Source organism: Nicotiana sylvestris, chromosome 10, assembly GCF_000393655.2.
Source record: "Nicotiana sylvestris chromosome 10, ASM39365v2, whole genome shotgun sequence".
Classification (NCBI taxonomy): Eukaryota; Viridiplantae; Streptophyta; class Magnoliopsida; order Solanales; family Solanaceae; genus Nicotiana; species Nicotiana sylvestris.
The window spans coordinates 35,424,897-35,443,887 of record NC_091066.1 but is presented as its reverse complement, the minus strand read 5'-3'; the positions used below and the strand labels follow the sequence as shown (position 1 = coordinate 35,443,887).

Below are 18,991 nucleotides of genomic sequence, written 5' to 3'. Positions count from 1 at the left end.
TCCTCTCTCTGCTATCTATGTTGATAACTTTTTTCTTCTTAGCACAGACAATTAGTTAATTACACATTCTTAATATGCAATTTCCCTATTTGTTATATGACGTATCCGTTTTCCTTTTCCTTCCCTATTTTTATGTAGCTAAATACATTTTCAAAGTGTACATTGATTATATTTGACTTTATTTTAGTGCATATAGTTATTTTAAAACCATTTTCTCCCTATTTGTTTTGTTCTGTTTTTCCACCAGAGTTCGATACCCGGATTGGATCTCAAATTTTCTTTCTATTTATTTGAAGGGGAGCTTTGGAGCAACGGTAAAATTGTTTGCGTGTGACCTGTATAGGGGTTCGAATCGTGGAAGCAACCACTAATGTTTGAATTAGGATAGTCTGTCTATTTATCAATCCCCTTGAGGTGGAGTCCTTCTCCGATTCGTACATGAATTCGGCATACCTTCTGCACCAGACTGCCTTTGCCCTTTGGATGTTACAAAATTCTTTAACCTTGTATCAAGGGTATTTATTTATTAAGCCTAAATAAAATTAACTAACCAAATAAGAGAAACAAGTGGAGAAGTACAACTCTTCTTTATTTAGCCCCTGTAAATTCCAAACTCATCACCTCTTAGTTATTATTACTTCCCAAAGAGGAAACTCGTTCGTCCTTTAACAATATTGGAGTAGTGCATGTGTAGTATTTTTCTTTATATATATAACACCATTTTCTAGCTCTTTTCTTTTCATTTCTCCCATAAGAAACACAAATGGCCACTTGGATTTCAAGATCAACAAGAAGCTTTTCCCATTTTCTTCAAAGGGCTGGTTCCTTATCTATTCTCCACCAGAGAGGTTTAAGGCCATTTTCCTATTTCGAGTCCACAAAAGGAAGAGAGCAAATAGAGTGCCCACACAAATATGAGAAGGATAATTATCATCTTGAAATTAATCTTGATGAGAACCAAGTAATGTTTGATCAACTTTCTTCTTCTTTATACTATTTCCAATTTTTAGTCCATGCTGATCAACGTATAATCTTGCTTTATCAATTTAGTATTTTACTCCCACGGTGATATACTGACAGTATGATTTTTTTTTTTTTTTACACTTTTTAATTTGGTAAGAAAAGTTGAGCATGAACCCACGAAATCAACGAGACTAACGCATATAAGAGTTTCCTACACAAATTTTACAATAGCAATATAATTTAGGAGTAACAGATTATAGCAGGTTTTGCTTTATTTTTCATGTAACTAGTTTATGAATAATTTAATAAGATGCTATCTTTTAGATAATTAGTTTGATTGTGTAAAAATTATTTTAAACTATTCGCATATAAAATTACACTAAATAAAAAGGTTATACTATTTGATACCAAAGGGATTACTTTCCCATTACCTCCATTTCCAGAAAACTCACACCCTTAACACTGAGCCTCCACCTTATTTGTTTGTTTGTTTGTTTATTTATTTAATGTACATTTATCCTTTAGGTGGTAATATTATTCACCTTGAGTTGTACTATTACACATAGGTTTAAATAATTTTAATTCATTATGAGAAATTTGCTTCGAAAAATTTAAATTTTAGTAATGATCCTAATTTACACAATGAACAAAACATTGGCAAAATTTATCTAATCTATATTTTATACTGTACTCCTTTCATTATATTCCTTTCATAATGCAGTCACTAATGATCTTCTAATAATTTAGTCAGTTATTAAAATAAAAATGACTGCGTTAACAGATTAATTCTCTTTATTCGACCAGCCCCTGTGCAAAGGTTCTCGGTGGTAGTGTGTCAAGGGACTAGTAAATATATATATAAAGGGCGGTTTTCTGATCATATTCAACATCAAATTAAATTGGATGAAAACAAGAATGGTTTGATAGTCTTTCCATCTCAAATAAATATAATGCAGTATCAAGATATAAAAGTAATTTCGTTAAAAATATTTAAAATGAGCCACTATTAATTTCAAAAATACCCCCATTAGTTATTTGGTTACCGCAGGATCATTTTAGATTCTCATTCTAAATCTTTCCTTTTGCATCTTAAATACTACTAGTACTATTTTCAGCTTGTAAGTAGAGAAATGTAATTTTTAGCTTCTCTCAAAAATAATAATCGATATTTTTTTTGTATATATGTGTATTATATACAAAAATATACATATTATATATATTTTTACCATTAAAGGCAATTAATTTAAGACGACCGGCTAGTTTTCTATTTTGCTCTGCAAAAGGACGAAAGAAATGAAAGTCTTGGATTAAACCAGCTCAAAGAAGGGCTTACATGGTGTGGTATTATGAGTTTTGGCCAAACAAGTAATTTTTTTTTTTCAAAAGACATCACGCCATTAATAGATTCATATACCTTATATGTAGCTTTCTAATTTTTTCAGCTTCCAATTATTCGCAAACCCAACAGAAATAAAAATCTACGGAGTATTTTTCCTCCCTATTTTCTCTTTGTATTTGAGTTATAAACATGTTTACCCTTAAAATTGGAGAACAATTAAACTTATAAGTGGTTTAAAGGATATGTGATTTCACTTGACACAAATTGAGAAATATGAGAAAAATGTTAGAAATTAATAATAGAATAAAGAAAACCAATATAATGAACGATTATGGCCCTCGAGCTAGATCGCCCTCGAACCAAATGAGTATGCAATTGAGCTATATGAACTAATCAACAGAGCTTAAAAAAAACGTAATGTATTGCTTTTTTATGCGTGAATATGATGATTATAAAATGATTAGACCCCTTTATATAGTAGAGGAATTTTACTTTTGGTACAATTCTAAATACGGAAAGAAATCCCATGATTGGCTAAATAACCAGTCCTGACTCGATACGTGCCGAGATTTCCGTCATGATCCTTACCCGATCAAGGATATCTCAGCTTTCTATTATTCGACTTAGCAGGCTTCCTTCGGTCTCGCTCGATCTCTTTTCCGCTTTGGTCTCGATCACGGCTGGTCTCGATCTTGATCGGTCATTGATTCACGAGCTTAGCAATTCGTCTCCGTATCATAGTTCGATGCAATGCAGGGCCGAGCCTTGGTCTGCCACCCCAGTTTCGGTTAGCCATACAAAATTAGGGAAGTCTGATTCTGACCGTATACAGATAGTCCCCTCAGTTTTTGGAGTGTAAGATAAGAAACAAATTGAGTCTTCGAACTTCCCCTCGATTTACCATGACGTAGGCATTGTGACGCAAGCGGCAGAGGTGACCGAAATGTCCCATCGGTTCAGTTTCCTAGGCATTTAATGTGCGTCAGTTGCTGGTCGGCCACTACTAGTATTGACCGTCGTTGCAAAACCAATAAATAGCCACCTTCTTTATTCTTTAAAACTTCACTTTCAATTTCCTTCATCCTAATCTTCACAGTTCTTTGCTTTCTCCAGATCTTTGTGTTTTCAGTTTCCTTGGTATCTTTATTTGTTTCTTCGTAAAATATCCCAGCGTTCCTCCTCCATTCTATTCTTCTCCATTTACAAAAATGGCTAAGACCTCAAAAACTGACCCACACAAGGAAACCGCTTTTTCATCAAGGTCTGTCGGTGCCGAAGCCGCGTCGGAGCCTCCCTTAGAGGACTTCGTTCCGACAAAGTGCCCTACTGCTGCTAATTTTAAGGTGGAGAATACACCCTCGACGCCGGGTCGATGCGAACCGATGCCGAGATACATATGTACTATTACCGACAATCTCTTCAAGAAGGTGAAAGATGAGTGCAACTGGGTAGGCAAAGATGTAGTAGTTCCTACCCCCAGGGAGTCTGTCACCACTCATGTGGAGGGGTATCTAAGTGTCTATACTTACCCCTTCACGATAGGTCCCTTATACCCCATCATCATCGCCTTCTACAAGAGGTACGATGTCACTTTTGGCCAAATCCATCCATCATTCTGGAGGATCGTGATCCTCCTCCGATTTTTTGTAAACAAGATCGAGGGGCATCTTTTTACCCTCGATCATCCTATGCGTCTCAATGGCCCCGGTTATATAGAGGAGGGTTGATCAAGCTTTACCATCGAGTTACCAAACCCCTGTTCTCGAGCATAGATGAGACCCGAGACCAAGGTTAGATGGGTCGATTTGTCGGAATAGAGACTTCGAACCTGATCCCTGCCGAGGACATGCAGTTTTCTGAAAAATGGAACATGAATCGTAAGTATTGCCTCGCCTTTGATTATCTATCTCTACCGTTTTACTTCTTATCGTCATTCCTCATCTAAGTTTTTTGTGTTGTAGTTGTGGCCATCATGCCGGAAGTGATCCCTGACCTAAGGCAATGGGTCGAAGGCTTAGTGTCGCAAAAGTCTTACTTTGAGAATGCTTGGATAGAGTTATCAAAGGGTTAATGGGAGGCACGTAACCATGGTAATCTTCTTTCCTTAGAACGGTTTCCATTCGACCTTCGTATTGGACTTACTCATTTTTATCTTTTTGTAGGCCTCGGGAAGGATGTAGCAATGAGTCCCTCCTCTGCTGAAAAAGAGGCACTTCTTTCATCATCTGCCCCGAAGTAGGGCAAAGAGAAGAAAAGAAAAGAGGCTCCGAGCTCTCCTGGCCCAGAAAAGAAAAGACTGGCTAGGAGGCCTTGTAAGCCTAAGGGGAACGTCATCCGTGTAACTTTGGAGTCTTTCCAACGGCTAAGGGATGAGGCTGAAGATGAAGATGATGAAGAAGAAGACTCTGGACTGGTGACTCGTGTGCGAGCTGGCACCAAGATTCAAGGAACCACTGGGTCGGCAGGAGCCGAAACTGCTTTACCTCGACCTGATGAGCCCGAGCCAGAAAAAGCCAAAGATGCTTCACCTCGAGTTGGGAAGATTGCCGAGGAGGCAATCGAAGCTGATGCATAAACTGGGCTCGAGGCACCCCAGAATGGAGGTGATGCCTCGAAAGACCCACTTGGGGCAATAGAGATTGGGGAATCCCCCTCGTTCCCTCCAGTTTCTGATTCAATGATACATGATGCTCAGGTTGCGGAGACTTGTCACGGGGAAGGAGCCCACGGAGAGGAAGATTTTTTTTGTGGTTATTTTGATGAGGTAGAAGATGTCACCGGTCTTGGTGACTTTGGATGTACCGAGGAAGAGCTCGAGTGAGGCTTCCTCGAGCTTTAAACTGACCAATCAATTCCCGGCCCCAGTGTTGATCCCAGGCATAAGTGGCCACTTATCATCTCGGTCCTAGAGGATGCTCGGGTTTTTTCTGCCCCCGTAGGGGTGGCTATCTTTATCCGATGCTTGGTCACTGAAGAGGACCAAGCAAAGATGGATGAAGTGGAAGTTGCTTGCTTGTTCAACGAGGCCCAACACGCTCTGAATCATGTAAGTTCGAGGGCCATTCCATTATCTCTGTATAACTTTGAATCGTAGATATTTCTAACATTTTCGTCCTTTGTTGTAGGCTTCGGTGTTGCATCATGAGGCCTTTCTTCGAATCTGAGAGGAGCGCAAGGTTGAGGTCCAGGGCCTCACTGAGAAATGCGATACCTACAAGCTTCTCAGTGAGAAGCTTCAGGTAGACTTGGTGACGACTCGAGATGAGCATGCTGAAATGGTCGAGCAGGTATTCCGAGTCCTTCATGATAGTGAGGATGAGTTGGAGATAACAACTAACGATCCGATTATGCAGGTTCGATAGAGGCTCGAACAGATCAAGGACCTCCAAAGGCAAATAGATAAAGTACGAGCTGAGGCTAAAAGTGTATGGACATTTTGGCTGCACAAAAGGAGGTCGTTCAAGCAGAGCTGGATTCGGCCGAGTCTCAGCTTCGGTATGCAAGAGAGAATGCCTTGGTTCAGGCAAAGAAGGTCGATGAGCTTGAATCCCATTTGGCCAACTTGGCCAAAGAGTTCGAGGTGGCCACGTCTAAGGCGGTCGCGGCCAATATTAAGGCTCAGTCTAATGCGACCCAATACAAGGCCGATGATGAAGCCACCCTAGCTCAGGCTAAGAGCATGGTGGATCATGCAAAGTGGAAGGCTTGAAGGGAGGCCCTTGAAGGAGCCCGTGATCAAAGCTTCGATATATCTGCTGAAATCGAGGCTGCTAGGGCAGACGAAACGAAGACTAGAAAGCTGGTTTTTCCCGAGGAGGACTCCGAGAGTTTAAGTGGATCTGGTGAAGAAGACTTTGAGGGCAAAGATGCTTCCTCCGGTAGGGACCATGCTGCTTAGACTTAGTATTTTTTGTTTTTCCGTCGAGGCCATCCGACCTTTGTAAAGAATTCTTAATCGGGCCATATGGCCCTTGTAAAAAGATATTGATGAATATATGAAACTTCTTCCCTTCCATGGCTTATGAATCTGTTGTCTATTTTTTTTATATCATGTAAGGGTCAAATGCCTTAGCATAAGATCATGAAGTTGTGTTCGAGGGTCCGAGGTTTGGGGAAGGTAAAGGCCGATAATAGGCCTTACATTTGACCTTTTCTAATCGATAGACTCCGAATGATAAACCGAACTTGAGTTTATGTAGCCCTTAAGCTTAATGATCGAGTGAGGACATGCTCGAACTCGGAATTAGGTAACCCTTAGGCTTTCTAGTCGAGTGAAAATGATCTCTGGATCTCGAAGTGAAAGTAACCCTTAGGACTTTGTAAATTTTGTATTCGGCTGATCTGGCCTTTGTAAAATGATCTTTTAGTCATATATATAAGGATTTTCTACCCTTTTTGGCTTTCAAAGTTTTCTCTTTATTTATCATTTATGTTCACAAAGGTTGTAATGCCTTAGCATGAACTAAGAAATTGTTCGAGAGCTCGAACAATTTTGTACTCATTAGAGTTTTCGAGGTTTGATATTATCGAAGCCTTTTATGATTTTTCCTGGGGTAGACCTTTTAACCGGTTTATGAAAGAATTCGAAATCCTGTTTTGTTACGAAATTTGGACGTCTCTGAACCGTGTTAATTTGGTCGTAGCCTCTTTAGTTCGGGATTTGCCCCTTGGGCTTATTTTCCTGTTTTACTTCGATCTTGCTTGAAGTTTTAATGAGTCGGTCTAATTTATTTTTCGGACGGCAATCCCCGAGCATGGGGGTAATTATCCGAACTCTGGTTATGATCGACCCTTGAGCCTGTTTACATAATAGATCGAGAGTATGAAATTGTAAAGCAGAAATTTTCTTTTAAGGCATGAGATATTGGCAAGGAAAAATACTTCTCTTTATAATTGATTATAGATGCATACATGTTCTATGCCAGGGCTCGAGCAAACTATGCAGGCACGGTTCGTTTGACCGTTTCTCCCTTACAAATTTTCCTATCAAGACCCTGATGCCATGAAGTAATTTTCTCACAAAAAGTTGTCATTCGAGAGTAATGCCCCACAGTATTCGAGGTTGATTGTAAAGAAGCCTCAGATCTGTTGACTTGTTCTAAGTTAGCAACATCAATGGTTGCCTCGTTAAAAACCTCGTCGGAAAACCCATTTGGGACAAAACCGGTCTAAGGGAAAAAGAGTGTAACGCGTGCTTTCAGACCTAAAGACTTCGTGTTGAGGAGTCCATTGTTGTTTCTGATCAAACACCTGCAGGAGTTAGTTTAAAAGATAAATAAAAATGGAAGGGGTCGTACCTTAGAAGTAGTACCGTTTTAGGTGTGATATGTTCTAGTTGCCCAGTAGTTGTTCGTCGTTCATTGTGCCGAGCTTGTAGGATCCTTTTCCGATGATTTTGAGAACCTTGTACGGTCCTTCGTAGTTCTGACGCAGTTTCCCTTCATTTGGATTTGGGGTGTTGAGGATGACCTTTCTTAGCACCAAATCCCTGATGTTAAAATGTTGAAAATTGGCTCTTCAATTGTACTACCTTTCGATCCGCTATTTTTGAGCAGCCAATCGGACGAGGGCGACTTTGCGTTTTTCGTCCAACAATTCTAGGCTCGTATTCATATCCTCGTTATTTGACTCTTCTATTGCATATCAAAATCTGATGATGGGTTCTCCGACTTCGACCGTGATTAGAGATTCGGTGCTATAAACTAATGAGAACGGTGTTGCTCTGGTACTGGATTTCGATGTTGTGTGGTACGCCCATAGAACCTCGGGCAGTATCTCTCTCCACTTCCCTTTGGCATTGGTCAATCTCTTCTTAAGATTCTGAATGATGGTTTTGTTGGTCGATTCGGCTTGTCCGTTCCCACTGGGATGATAAGGCGTCGATAGGATCTTTTGACCTTGTGATCCTCGAGAAATTTAGTTACTTTGTTGCCGATGAATTGCTTTCCATTATCACATATGATCTCGGAGGGCATCTTGAATCGATATATGATGTGATCCCAAATGAAGTCTATGACTTCTTTTTCTCTGACTTTCTCGAAAGCCTGTGCTTCAACCCACTTAGAAAAATAATCAGTCATAAATAAAATAAACTGAGTTTTGCCTGGGGCGGATGGAAGAGGGCCGACGATATCCATTCCCCATTTCATGAACGACCATGGGGATAAGATCGAATGGAGCTGCTCTCCGGGATGGTGAATCATTGGCGCATACCTCTGGCATTGGTCGTATTTTCGAACGAACTCCTTTGCATCCTTCTCCATATCGGTCCAGTAGTACCCTGCTTTGATTACTTTGTGGACCAACGATTTGGCACCAGAATGATTTCTACAAGTGCCGTCGTGAACTTCCCGCATGACGTAATCTGTATCTCCCGGTCCCAAACATATTGCCAATGATCAACGAACATCCTTCTAAATAGTATCCCGTCTTCGGACAAAATGAACTGTGCTGCATTTGTGCACAGTGCTCTCGACTCCTTTGGATCTAATGGGATATTCTCGTTCTTTAAGTACTCTATATACTTGTTTCTCCAATCCCAGGTCAAACTCGTGGAGTTTATTTCGGTGTGGCCTTCTTCGATAACCAACCTTATGAGTTGTATGACAGTCCCCGAGTTGAGTTCGTCGTCTTCGAACGATGAGCCTAGATTGGCAAGAGCGTCGGCCCCGCTGTTCTATTCTCAAGGTACATACTGCAAGGTCTATTCCTTAAATCGATGTAGAGTTATATGTAGTTTATCTAAGTATCTCTACATTTGGTCTTCTCGGACTTCAAAAGTCCTCTTAACTTGGTTTACAATGAGGAAGGAATCACGCTTGGCCTCTATGATATCCGCTCCCAAACTTTTAGCTAGTTCGAAACCTGCAACTTTTATAGTTCTGATAGACTGTCTAACTATATTACCCATGAGTGATTTTAACACGATGTCTAGTCCATACCTCTTCACGTTCAAAGCACCGTCCATAAAAAGGGTCCAAACTCCTGAAGGTGTACCCAATTTCATCAGCAGTTCTTTTTCAACCTCGGGTACGAGGACCGGCGCAAAGTCAGCCATGAAGTCTGCCAAGATTTGAGACTTGATGGCAGTTCGGGGTCTATACTCAATATCGTACCCACTTATTTCGACATCCCATTTGGCTAATCGACCCGAAAGTTTGGGTTTATGCAAAATATTTTGAAGAGGATAAGTTATCACAACACATATTGGGTGACATCGGAAATATGGTTTTAGTTTCCTACAGGCGCTTATTAAAGCAAGCGCTAATTTTTTTAAGTGCGGATATCTAGTTTCGGCCTCATCTAAGGTCCGACTAACATTATAGACAGGGAATTGCGTACCTTGTTCTTCGTAGACTAGGACTCCACTTACTGCTATGTCCGAAACCGCCAAGCTGTTCGTCCACTTTCGGGGTATGAAGTTGTGGCGGGCTCGATAAATACCGCTTTAGTTCCTCTAAGTCCTACTGGCATTCTAGAGTCCATGCAAAATTGTTCTTCTTCTTTGGTAGTGAGAAAAAACAGTGACTCCTATTTGAGGACCTCGAAATGAATCGACCTAGGGCGGTTATGCACCCCGTTAGCCTCTACACGGCCTTTACATTATCTATAACCGTGATATCCTCGGTAGCTTTAATTTTATCGGGGTTGATCTCGATCCCTCGATTGGACACCATAAAGCTAAGAAACTTGCCCGAGCCAACCCCGAACATACATTTTTCTGGGTTGAGCTTCATATTATACTTCCTCAGTATATCAAAGGTCTCATGCAAATGCTTTAAATGGTCCTCTGCTCGCAGGGAATTAACTAGCATGTCATCAATATAAAATTCCATAGATTTCCTATTTTTTCTTCGGACATTCGATTTACTAGGCGTTGGTAGGTTGCACCAGCATTTTTTACTCCGAATGGCATTACATTATAACAGTAGGTGCCATACTTCGTGATGAACGAAGTCTTTTCCTGGTCTTCCGGGTTCATTTGTATTTGGTTGTACCTGGAATAGGCATCGAGAAAACTGAGAGTCTCGTGGTCGGCCATGGCATCAATCGTGATCGATATTAGGCAAACGAAAAGAATCCTTGGGGCATGATTTATTCAGGTCTTTATAATCTACACACATTCTAAGTTTGTTTCCCTTCTTAGGGACTACCACTATGTTTGCTAGCCATTCGGGATACTTTACTTCCCGAATGGATCCTATTTTGAGAAATTTGGTTACCTTATCCTTGATGAAGGCATGCTTAATCTAGGACTGGGCCTTCTTTTTTGCTTCACCAGGAAGAATTTAGGGTCTAGGCTCAGCTTGTGAGTGGTAATTTCCGGCAGGATCCCTGTCATATCAAGGTGGGACCAAGCAAAGCAATTCATGTTAGCTTTAAGGAAATGAATAAGTTTTTTCCTGAGCTCGGGGCTTAGCCTCGTGCCCAAGTATACCTTTCATTTGGGTTGATGTTCGGCTAGTGCGACGTGTTCCAGCTCTTCGACCGTTGACTTGGTGGCGTCGGAGTCATCGGGAATAATGAAAGATAAAGGGATCCAATAGTCGTCATCTTCATCGGTCCCCCGCTTCTCTAATTGTGTCGAGGTTGGTATCTGTGATTTTTATTTGGCTTCTTATTTTCCTTTCGAATCCAATCCCTTTACTGATAAAAGTGTCGGCACCGGTATTACTTCATCGATTGCAAATATCTCCTTGGCGGCGGGTTGCTCCCCGTACACTGTTTTGACTCCCTCTGATGTCGGGAACTTTAGAACTTGCTGAAGGGTCGAGGGTACTACCCTCATGTTATGGTTCTAAGGCCTTCCAAGTAGGCGTTGTACCTCATGTCACCCTCGATCAGATGGAATTTTGCTTCTTGGATGGACTCGGTCACGTTTACTGGCAAAAGAATTTCACCTTTGGTGGTTTCGCTTGCTATGTTGAAGCCATTAAGTACTCGGGCTAGGGGAACAATTTGATCTTGTAGGTCGAGTTGTTCTACAACCCTCGATCGAATAATGTTGGCCAAGCTACCTGGATCGATCAAAACACGTTTAACTTGAATTTTACTCATAAGGACAGATATTACCAGTGCGTCATTGTGAGTTTGTTTGATCCTTTCTGCATCCTCGTCATTGAAAGACAAGGTCTCTTCTGGTAAGTAGTCCCAAGTTCGCTTTTCCCTTGTGATCGTCACCTTGGTGTGTTTAAATACCGGTCCTTGAGGAATATCGACCCCTCCAACGATCATGTGAATTACATGTTGTGTATCTTCTTGGTTGTTCTGTCTATTTAAATATCTGTTTTTAAAGTGGTTCTTGGCCCGATCACTTAAGAATTCCCGAAGGTGCCCCTCATTGAACAATTGGGCTACTTCATCCCTTAGCTGTCTACAATCTTCTGTTTTATGGCCATGGATACCATGATATTTGCATATTTGGTTTGGATTTCTCTGGGCCAGATCGGTCTGCAGAGGTCGAGGCCATCTGGTGTCTTTGATACATCCGATGGCCGATACAATGGCAGATGCATCTCCGTTGAAGTTATATTCTGATAATCGAGGTGCTTCTTTGGGCCCGACATCCCTATTGAAACCACTCTTACTCATGAGTCCTCGGGTGCTCTGTCCTCGATCTTTGCTTCTGTTATTCCAAACGGGGTTGCGTTCGGGCCCATTTTTCCTCCGATCTCTACTGTATGGTTGATATCGATCTCTGTTCGATCGTGGTTCCCGATCGATATCCCTTTTAACTCTGTCGATGTACCTGTTTGGATAAACGGACCAAGAAGGGACCCCTAGTTGATTATCCTCGACCCTAATCTTCAACTGATACCGATTATGTACATTAGCCCAAGTGACAGCTGGATATTCGATCAAATTCTGCTTTAACTGCTGTGAAGCTATGGAACTCTGAGCTTTGAGACCTTGAGTAAAAGCTTGAACAGCCCAATCGTCAGTGACCGATGGCAAATCCATTCGTTCTGCCTGAGCATTTCGTTGTCTTTCTGCCTTACCTTGAAAAGGTTAGACTTTCTTGTAGCGACCTTAATGGCTCTGGCGTGTGACTTTACAAAAGAATCTGCAAGCATAGCAAATGAATCAATAGAATTAGGTGGTAAATTATGATACCATATCATAGCACCCTTTGATAGAGTCTCCCTGAATTTCTTCAGCAATACGGATTCAATCTCGTCATCTTCCAAAACATTTCCCTTGATGGCACACGTGTATGAGGTGACATGTTCGTTTGGATATGTCGTCCCATTATACTTCGGAATCTCGGGCATACAGAACTTCTTAGGGATCGGCTTCGGAGCCACACTCAGGGGGAAAGGTTTTTGCACAAACTTTTTGGAATCTAGTCCTTTCAATATTGGTGGTGCCCTCGGGATTTGGTCAACCCTGGAGTTATAAGTTTCCACCTTCTTATCATTTTCCTAGATCTTCTTTTCCCCTGTCTCGATTTGCTTTGTCAGTTCTTCGGGCATCTTTATGGTAGCAGGATTGGTCTCCGATTCTCCTCCATTCAATCTCTTTGGCATTGATTCGGCTCTGTGAATAATTTCTTGCTATGGCTCGAGCTCGATCCTACTTGGTGCACGGTTCTGATTTTGGAGTTGTGCTATTACAGCTTGTTGAGTCTGCAACATTTCGAATATCATTCAAAGGCTAATCCCGCCTTCTTCACTGCCCTGTGTGTTCTGATCGGCTGGTCAAACATCTCTGCGGACACTATTTTCAGGATCGACGGCCAAATTCCCATTAATTGCAATATGGGAGCTGACGTCGATTGGGTCCACAGTTGGGGATCCATCGGGGTTGACTGAAGGTACTCCATTTCCTGGGGCGGCTATGTTGTCATTCTCACTGTGGAGGCCAAGGCCATTATCTGTGTGTGTGGGTGCTACTTGAGAATTTGACATATTGATCCTGGAATCAAAGACATTTTAAAGAACAAGCGTAAAATAGTGTGTGTTACGAAAATTGTACCAGGCAATCACTATTATCCTTAGCCCCACGGTGGGCGCCAAACTGTTTACTCTTAAAATTGAATAACAATTAAACTTATAAGTGGTTTTAAGGATATGTGATTTCACTTGAACAAACTAAGAAATATGAGAAATAATGTTAGAAATTAACAGTAGAATAAAGCAAACCAATATAATGACCGATTATGGCCCTCGAGCTAGATCGCCCTCGAACCAAATGAGTATGCAATTGAGTTGTATGAACTAATCAATAGAGCTTAAGAGAAAATGTAATATATTGTTTTTTTATGCGTGAATATGATGATTATAAAACGATTTGAACCCCCTTTATATAGTAGAGGAATTTCACTTATGGTACAATTCTAAATCCGAAAAGAAATCCCATGATTGGCTAAATAACCGGTCCTGACTCGATATGTGTTGAGATTTCCGCCATGATCCTTGCCCGATCATGTATATCTCGGCTTTCTGTTATTCGACTTAGTAGGCTTCTATCGGTCTCGCTCGATCTCTTTCCCACTTCGGTCTCGATCACGGCTGGTCTCGATCTTGATCGGTCATTGATTCACGAGCTTAGCAATCCGTCTCTGTACCATGGTTCGCTGCAATGCGAGGCCGAGCCTTGGGTTGCCACCCCGGTTTTGGTTAGCCATACAAAATTAGGAAAGCCCGATTTTAACCGTATACAAACCATTATATTCATGTTAATATCAATCAAAAGGGATTTATTCTTTGTTTTTCTCTCTCTCCTTTTTATGCTAAGAAGTTGATTAAGATAATATTGTGATAATTGTATTCACAAGCTTTTAAACTGGGATAGTTTTAGGGTTAATTTCACTGATGATCATTCAACTATCTTTTAATTTTACTAAAGTCACTTAACTATTTTTTGTCACTTAAAAGTAACTAAACTTTATCATTGTCACTTAAAAGTCATTTTGGCTCAAAACCCTACCATAAATATGACATGGCATAAACTTTAATGAGAAAAATCCAAAAATAAATGCCACATAAACTTAAATGGATCATATCCACTTTAGATCCATTTCTTCCTTAATGTGATTTGACCCATAACCCAAATACTTTCAATAAAAAAATTTAAATTTCACATTAGTTTAAAATGATTGTCCTATACTACAAAATTCTTGCCTTTTCTGTTACATAATGCTCATTTATAATTATTCTATACTAAAAAATTCTTATCTTGTTTGTATGCCCCATCCGAGTTGTTTTATAGCTCTACTGAAGTTAAAATACTACTATCCAACTCACATAACATATTTATAATTTTTTAGTGAAATTAAAATAGTATTGTATTCATCTAACATAATATATTAATGTATCATAAGTATACAAGAATAATAATAAGGCTAATAAGAGTCTATTTTCACAATGAACATGCAATTACAGACAACCTATTGCAATTGTTTAGACAAAAGAAAGATTGTATTTGTACGATAAAAACCCCACAAAAGAATGATAAGATCTAATTTTATTAGGGGTGTGTGTGTTTTCCCCTTATTGAAACCCATTTGGGTTATGGGTCAAATCAAATTAAGGAAGAAATGGATTTAAAGTGGGTATGATCCATTTAAGCTTATGTGACATTTATTTTTGGATTTTTCTCATTAAAGTTTATTCCATGTCATATTTATGGTAGGGTTTTGAGCCAAAATGACTTTTAAGTGATACTGATAAAGTTTAATTACTTTTAAGTGACAAAAAATAGTTAAGTGACTTTAGTGAAATTAAAAGATAGTTGAATGAGCATCAGTGAAATTAACCCGATAGTTTTATTTTATGTTTGAAAGAAACATTATGTTGATTTTCATCATTCTGTGAAATTTTAGATGATCCTATCTTCCTAGCTAGTTAATACTCCATTACCAGGCCTTGGATTTCCCAGGAGGAAAGATTCCATTTACTTCTCAAATGAAATTCATTCCTGAATCATCCGAAACAAGGTTAGCTTGTTATCGAGTTCTTGACAAAAATGGCTATCAAATTCCAGGCAGTGTATTCGAGCAGGTAATTTCAATTCGGTAAAACAATTACCTGTATGTTGTATTTACACTAAATCAAAGAATGCTGAACATTATTGTCTTTCATATAAATGTTTATCACTTAACTACAGTTAAATGATATGTATGATACTCATTTTAATTTATTTTTTTCTAGTGCACGCAAATAGTTAAGTACCAGTAGAAATTAATTTTCATGTAATGTGATTTGTGTTTGGTAGGTGAGCAAAGATTTAGCAGTGAAAATGTATAGAAAAATGGTTACCCTTCAAATTATGGACAGCATTTTCGATGAAGCAAAAAAACAGGGCAGGTTATCCTTTTATTTAACAACTCTTGGAGAAGAAGTCATAAACATAGCTTCTGCTGCTGCCCTCACCTCAGATGACATTGTGTTGCCTCAGGTTATTTGGCTGTCTTATTTCTCCAGTTCATTGTGCTATCACAAACTAACAATAAAATGCACACAACTAATTAGCTAGATACAGTGGCGCACCCAAGAATTTTAGAAGAAATAAGCAAATGAATAAGTTACTGTAATAGCAAGCAGTGTCATTTTTTATATTTATACCTAATTTTTAATTTTATTTACTATTATTATTTTGTACGTGCATATTATTAAAAAAAACTTCGATGTTGGAACAAGGTGCCTGTGCCCTAGCCAATAGTAGAAGTAAAATGACACTGATTCTTCAGTACATATTTGAATTATCTTTTGTCTTAATTGTCCCTAAGCTCGGCTATTTGATAGTCTTGACCATAGTTCCGTCACATGACAAGTAAAATGTTATGCCTCAGCACCCGCCTTTTAATATGCTAAATGCAAGTTTAAACATTTTATTATGAATTTTATTATGCTAAATGCAAGTTTGAGGTGTAGTTGTTGTTATTGTTTGCAGTACAGGGAGCCCGGGGTTCTCTTATGGCGTGGCTTCACCCTACAAGAATTTGCCAATCAATTGCTAGGAAACAAGGGTGACAATGGGAAAGGAAGGCAAATGCCAATACATTATGGTTCTAACAAGCTCAATTACTTCACCGTTTCTTCAACTATAGCGTAAGAATCTATGCCCCTTTTAATTTTCTCCAAACAAATGATTCAGATCATATATATCTCATCAAATCCAGCAATTTAATTTAAGCATATTAACGTTCATTTCTCCAGCACACAGCTTCCACAGGCAGTAGGCGTGGCTTATTCTCTGAAAATGGACACAAAAGAGGCTTGTGTTGTCACTTATTTTGGAGATGGTACCACTAGTGAGGTGATTTTGGATTAAGCGGGCGTTTGGTCATAATAATTATAAAATTCCGGAAAAATGTGATTTTCTTTAAAAGTAAAAAATGGTATTTGAAAATTAGAGTTGTGTCTGGACATGAATATAATTTGGAGCTATTTATGAATTTTTATGAGTGATTTGAAGTGAAAATTTTGGAAAACAGCTTTTTGGAGTTTTTCAAATTTCCGAAAAATTTCGAAATTCAGCTTCAAGTGAAATTTCCAAAAAAAAAAAAAATTATGGCCAAACGGGCCAGTATAATATATTATTTTAATGAGCTTTTGTGTTGAATTTTTTTTCAGGGAGATTTCCATGCTGCTTTGAATCTTGCAGCAGTTCTGGAAGTTCCTGTTATATTTGTATGCCGCAATAATGGATGGGCAATTAGCACCCCTGTGGCCGAACAATTTCGAAGTATTTTCTTTCTGAGAATAACTTTTATTATACCAAACATAATCGAAATACCACATATACTTAACTTTTATTCTCCTATATTTCTTTAATGTAGGTGATGGAATCGCGATTAAAGGGCAAGCTTATGGAGTTCGAAGCATTCGAGTGGATGGCAATGATGCTCTTGCAGTTTATAGTGCTATTCGTGCTGCTCGTAAAATGGCAATAAAGGAACAAAGGCCAATATTAGTCGAGGTGAAATTCATCTCTCTCATATATATGTTGTGATACAACTAAATATAGTTCAAGTTACTCATATATATGTTGTGATACAACTAAATATAGTTCAAGTTACGAATGACGTTGAATCTCAAGGATCTATATAAAAACTACATGCACGGTGCACAAGGCATCCCGTATTCACACAGGGTCCGAGGAACAAAGGCGAAGCTAGACCTTCGCATACGGGTTAATTAAGTATTTGTTTTGTGAAATTCATGGAATATGTACAAATGATTAATTTAAAATCAAGTGACGTAAAAGAACCAGAATACTGAACCCGTAACTTCAAATTTTGGTTCCGCGTCTACCGAGGAAGAGCCGCACCCAAAGAGATATGATGTAATCCAAGCATTAGTGGTTGGTTCCTGGCTCGAACGCATAACCTATAGGTCAGAAGACAACTTTAATTTAGCGTTGATCTAGGACCCCTTTCAGGAACTTGACTACTATTCATCTTAGCAGTATTATAAAGATACTATTCCTTTGCTTATAAAACTTCATTTGTACGTATATAACACTTGTTAGGCCATGGCTTATCGAGTGGGCGACCATGCATCGTCTGATGATTCTACCAAGTACCGATCCAAGGAGGAAATTGAGTACTGGAGAAGACGAAGCTCAGTCGCCAGATTCAGAAAATGGATACAGAAAAATGGTTGGTGGAGTGATGTAGAGGAATTCGAATTCCGGGGAAATATCAGAGAGCAGGTTCAAAATTCAAAATTCTAAAATGTCTATTTGATTTTCTTCTAACCTATTACAGTATTTATTTGTTTAATTATCTATTTAATTAATGTAGGTGTTGCAAGCAATTCAAGTTGCTGAGAAAGAAGAGAAACCTCCGTTGGTAGATTTGTTTACAGATGTTTATGACCAAATACCATCAAATCTTCAAGAACAAGAGAGGTATATTAGAGATGCTGTGAAGAGAGGTCCAAAAGAGTATCCTTCTAATATGACTCTATAGGCTATGTATATATATATATCTCCTCTGGTTATAGATAAGTACAGGAGCTTGCTACATTTTCTAGAATTTTCAATCTGAAATTGGCCCCCTTGAAATCCAGTAATATCCTAGATGTAATATGATACAGTAATATGTGTGTGTGTGTAATCTGAAACTGCACGAACTATCCAAGTTAAATGAAGTTTGAACTCGTTTATCTTCTTTGCAAATGGATGTTGTATGTTCCTACCATAAACTAGTTTTGTCTTCAACTCTACTAAGAGAAAACTGATTATATGAATAAAGCGATGACAAATTATTCTTTTCAATAAGTAATCGACACAGCCAAAACAAGGCAATGTAATCAAGGTGGAGGCAAACAGATACTCTAACTGAAGAAAGAATTGAGAGTTTTCTCCCTTTTTAAAAAAAATTTAAAACATGCACTTACTCTATTTTCACTGTTTACTAATAAGAATTAAAGTCAATGATCTATTATACGTAACTATAATTTAGTTTTGGTTAATTATAATGAAGTTGACATGGAGCTACTATATAGCCGATACACCTAGTCGATAAAGCTAATGGGGACTATACTTTAGAACTAATGATCAAAATAATTAGTAGTACTATTTTAGTCTGGTATATCACAATTCACAAACATAGAGAATGTTGGGCTATACCCTTGGGTGCAAACGAGAAATATAGTTTCTCAACTTCATTTTTTTTTTTCATAAACCAGTCAAACAAGCCACTCTAAGGTACCAAATCCCCCTTTCACCAGCCATAGATCG

At 39.0% G+C, this 18,991-nt stretch overlaps 1 protein-coding gene across 2 annotated transcripts; it reads left to right on the top strand.

The window, feature by feature from the left end:
• The first annotated feature begins 665 nt into the window (after positions 1-665).
• On the top strand, positions 666-18,427 carry LOC104228283 (2-oxoisovalerate dehydrogenase subunit alpha 2, mitochondrial-like). 2 transcript variants are annotated; one of them, XM_009780727.2, is made up of 9 exons: positions 666-961; positions 15,166-15,303; positions 15,518-15,700; positions 16,196-16,353; positions 16,462-16,561; positions 16,879-16,990; positions 17,085-17,224; positions 17,777-17,959; positions 18,051-18,427. In XM_009780727.2, exons 1-9 carry the CDS (start codon positions 764-766, stop codon positions 18,216-18,218), a joined length of 1,380 nt encoding a protein of 459 aa, XP_009779029.1. In that variant the 5' UTR covers positions 666-763; the 3' UTR covers positions 18,219-18,427. The 2 variants fall into 2 exon arrangements, with proteins under 2 accessions (XP_009779029.1, XP_009779030.1); XM_009780728.2 differs by lacking the exon at positions 15,166-15,303 and having other exon boundaries at positions 667-961.
• The last annotated feature ends 564 nt before the right edge of the window (positions 18,428-18,991 follow it).

Coding starts and splice junctions, on each gene's coding strand:
- LOC104228283 (XM_009780727.2), top strand. CDS start 764: ATGGCCACTTGGATTTCAAGATCAACAAGAAGCTTTTCCCATTTTCTT. Junction 15,701..16,195: donor ATGACATTGTGTTGCCTCAG/GTTATTTGGCTG, acceptor TATTGTTTGCAG/TACAGGGAGCCCGGGGTTCT. Junction 16,562..16,878: donor GAGATGGTACCACTAGTGAG/GTGATTTTGGAT, acceptor ATTTTTTTTCAG/GGAGATTTCCATGCTGCTTT.